At 38.2% G+C, this 3,841-nt stretch overlaps 1 protein-coding gene across 1 annotated transcript in view; it reads right to left on the reverse strand.

Moving 5' to 3' along the window:
• Positions 1–937: 937 nt before the first annotated feature.
• rs1a (retinoschisin 1a) overlaps positions 938–3,841 on the reverse strand; it is a 6,928-nt gene continuing 4,024 nt past the window's right edge. Inside the window, exons 5-6 of the mRNA XM_032513086.1 lie at positions 2,500–2,695; positions 938–1,847 (exon numbers count right to left, since the gene is read on the reverse strand). Of these exons, the coding sequence (XP_032368977.1) occupies positions 1,695–1,847; positions 2,500–2,695 (349 nt within the window). The 3' untranslated portion in view covers positions 938–1,694. The remainder of the gene's footprint in view (positions 1,848–2,499; positions 2,696–3,841) is intronic.

The following is a 3,841-nucleotide window of genomic DNA, read 5'->3' on the forward strand; positions in this document are numbered from 1 at the left end:
GTGTTTAGGATCATTATCCATTTGTAGAAACCATCCTCTCTTTAACTTCAGCTTTTTCCCTAATGGCATCAAGTTAGCGTCCAAAATTTGCTGACATTTTATTGAATCCATTTTTCCTTCTACTCGTGAAAGGTTCCCTGTGCCACTGGCTGCAATACAACCCCAAAGCAGGATTGATTCCCCCCCATGCTTAACAGGTGGACAGAGGTTCTTTTCACTAAATTCTGTGCCCTTTCTTCTCCAAACCTACCTTTGCTCATCGGTCCACAGAACTTTGGCCAAGTATCTCTTAATAGTGGAATGGTGTACCACAACTCCAGTGTCTGCCAGGTCTTTCTGGATTGATCGTGTAGTCAAACGTGGGTTTGGACTTGCTTTTCTCACAATCCTGCGAGCTGTTCTGTCTGACATTTTTTTTGGTCTTCCAGATCTTGCTTTAACTTCCACCATGACACTGTCAGGTCTCCGCTTTCCAAAGGGGGCGGTGCATGCTAGAAACTCTGCAGGGTGCCCAAACTTTTGCAGACGCCATTTTTTTGTTTTCTGTTATTTTGAAAGTGTAAATGATGGAACTAAAATCTAACTTTTTGCTATATATATATATATATATATATATATATATAAAATACGAATGTCTAATCTGTCATTTAATGCCTTTTGGAGAATTTTCGGTCTTTTCTTGGCTTCTTTAAGCACATTAATACAAATATTTACCTGGGGTGCTCAAACTTTCAAGCCCCACTGTATAGCACTGAAGATTGATACCGGTAAAAATGATTTTACAAACAAAAAAGAGAAAACAGGAAGTGAAATCACATGTGTATTGAAAGAAAAACTCTAGCATTATTCCACATATTTCTTATCATCAAAAAATCCCATGAAAATACAAAAATCAATAATGCGTTGGTCATTTTCTGGTTTTTCTATCCTGTCTGTGGAACACAGAACTAAGACCATTTGTTCAAATTCAAGATAAATTGAAAAAAAAAAAGTATTTATTTTTTTTAAAGGTGGTCACAATAATATACTTTTTTTAAGGGATTTTCTAAATCAGCTGGGCACTGTAGTTTTTTAGCAACATTTACTCAAACAGGAGTAAATAGAGCATTTGTTGGGGACTATTTTCTAGGATATTTTTTTTGTTGGTTTTGGTCTTTTTATGGGATTTGTTGACAGTAAGAAACATGTAGAATTCCCCAGTTCTAAACTTAAAGGGAAATAAGGAAAGACTGACTAAGAGGTCCCTGTTCTATACTGTTACATATCAGGAGAAGCAGACAGAATTTAACAGGACACAAACGTGTTGTAAGAGCTTGTCTCAGATCATCGGATACAACCTCCATAGCAACGCTGTCTCTGTCTCTCTCTCTGTCTAATTATTGCTTTGAATTTATGCCATTTCACTGCAAATGGAACAATCTAATGAGAGTGGTTTAACAGACAATAGAGAGTGCAGTGAATGCAGCCCATTTAGCACATCAAACAAATATTTTAATGAAATCACATAAGTCAAACTGTTTTGTTTGTATTTTAAATATAGAATGTTTTTGTCTTCAACTTGTGGTTTAATACATGTAGCTGGAGGGGGCCAAATCTGTGGATGCAATAACAGACCACACACTTTGACAATGGGGCAATTTAGAAGTAAATAACCTTTTGGGACAAGGCCTCGGGGATGGCGGGGAGGAAAGGCTTCAACTGCATTTTTTCATGCAGAGCAGCAGCTCCAGACGCAGAGCGATGCGTGTGTGCCATCCAAGGGGGAGGATGCGGATGTAGCGCGCCACGATGGGCGGCCGCAGGAGGTTCTGCACCGACGAGGAGCGGTCAGAGTTTCCGTAAAACACCTGAGAGAGGGAGTGAAAGGTCAGGATGGATTCATTTATACATTATACTGACTAAAACTGACTTAGAAGTTACTATGGTTAATACTATTAACAACAATCATGATATGATGTAGGGCTGCAGCAAACAATGATTTTCATTAGTGATTTATCAATTGGTTGTTAAGTCAATAAGACATCAAAAAATAGTGAGAGAAAATAAAAAATAAAATCACAATTTCAGTGTCAAGGTAACATCTTCCAATTGTTTGGTTTTAGGCCGAAATCTAAAACAGATTCAATTTACAACACATTCATCTGTACAAGAGTAGTGTTGTAAGTAAAAATCAAACACATTGACTAGGAACACATTTCAAATCTAAATTTAAAAAAAAATCTATTATGACATATATTTGTGTCTTTGAGCCATTATTAACTAGATGATAACAGATCATCAGATTTCAGGTCAGATTTCATCACACTTTTGTAACAAACACTTTTTTTAAAGCAATAACCTGTAAAAGTTAAAAATGTAAACTGAATTAATTACATCCCCAACAGGCTGTTCAAGTTTGGTCAAAATACTACCAGGGGTGACAGAGATGTTACCTCACGTTTAGTTTCTGTCTCGTAGACTCAGTGTTGTATACAGTGTTTTTGACTGGGTTCAACTGACCCTGTTGTTTCCAGTTTGGTCTTTGTAGTAGATCCAGTTGAGTTTTTCGTCTGTGCGGTACTGAACGCTGTACTTGGTGACCCACTCATCGGCGTCACAGCGGCCCTGACTGAGGATTCCCGACACCACCATCGCTTCCCTCAGATCGATCTGCAACCACTGACTGCTGTCCTGGAACTTAGACAGCCAGGCACACCTGCAGGAGGAACACAAACACTGGACGTAACGCAGCAGTTAGGCTGGTTAACAACGCATGCACACATGGTTCACTTTGACTTGCTGATGTTTTGTAAGAGAAGGCCAGAGACCCCTTAGCTGAAAGAGAGAGTGAGCAGGGACCCACTGCTGCTTTTATTGTCTACAATTGAGTTGCATGTTAAACTGGGTCTGGGGAATGAATGAATGAATGAATGAATGAATGAATGAATTAATCTTTAAGCTTAACTGTACAGCTACCATAGTGGCTACCTTACCTATAGTAAGTATATATATATATATATATATATATATATATATTACTTATGGGCAAATGTATCTTTGCTATTAAAAAGGTGTATCCATATTAGTGTACATTTTCATACATTTTGAAAAAATTTAACTTTCAAAAAAATAGTATACATAATTTAGCACCGCCCCCCCTCCCCGCACTAACAGACCCCCTGTTGCAGATGTTATAGTAGGAAAAAGCACAGGTGTTACTGACAAAATTGTTCGTTGGCTCTGTTCTATTTTGGGGATGGTCAGGACAGTGAGTCAGCATGCACAACACCAGGACTCTGAAAACTAAGCAACTGAATGCCATTCAGCCATTGTTATTGTATTATTGACTCCTGTGCTTTTCCTCACTGTGATATGAGAAATGTTTTCATTGACAAAGTTGCTTTGGTTGTGAACCAAAGAATAACCAAACAAGATCTGGAATCTGGGTTGCGTGGTTAAGGCGCATAGCACATACTGTAAATGCAAAGAAAAAAAACTAAAACATGAGTAAGAGTCTGGCCTAAATTATACATTTAAGTCCGTACTAGGTGATAGTACCTAGGTTATTTATTTATTTATTATATTTACTTGTATATTTATGTTCTGTCAGACCAGGCTTAAAAAAACTCTCTGGTTGAAAGCTTCAAACCTTTTTCATTTTTGATCACACCCAGCAGAGGTGTGGGTGGGTGTGGTCACAGGTGTGTTTCACCTGTAACCACACCCAATAGTGATGTAATAGTACACTTGCGGCAACAAGTAAAACGTGACAATAAAATATCCAGGATTGAGATACAGTTTCCGGGCCAGTGCATCACACACATCCCACTTGTGTTGTGTGGTTTCATAATAGAAAGGGGGG

The sequence above is a fragment of the Etheostoma spectabile genome, chromosome 1, assembly GCF_008692095.1.
Source record: "Etheostoma spectabile isolate EspeVRDwgs_2016 chromosome 1, UIUC_Espe_1.0, whole genome shotgun sequence".
NCBI classification, from domain to species: domain Eukaryota; kingdom Metazoa; phylum Chordata; class Actinopteri; order Perciformes; family Percidae; genus Etheostoma; species Etheostoma spectabile.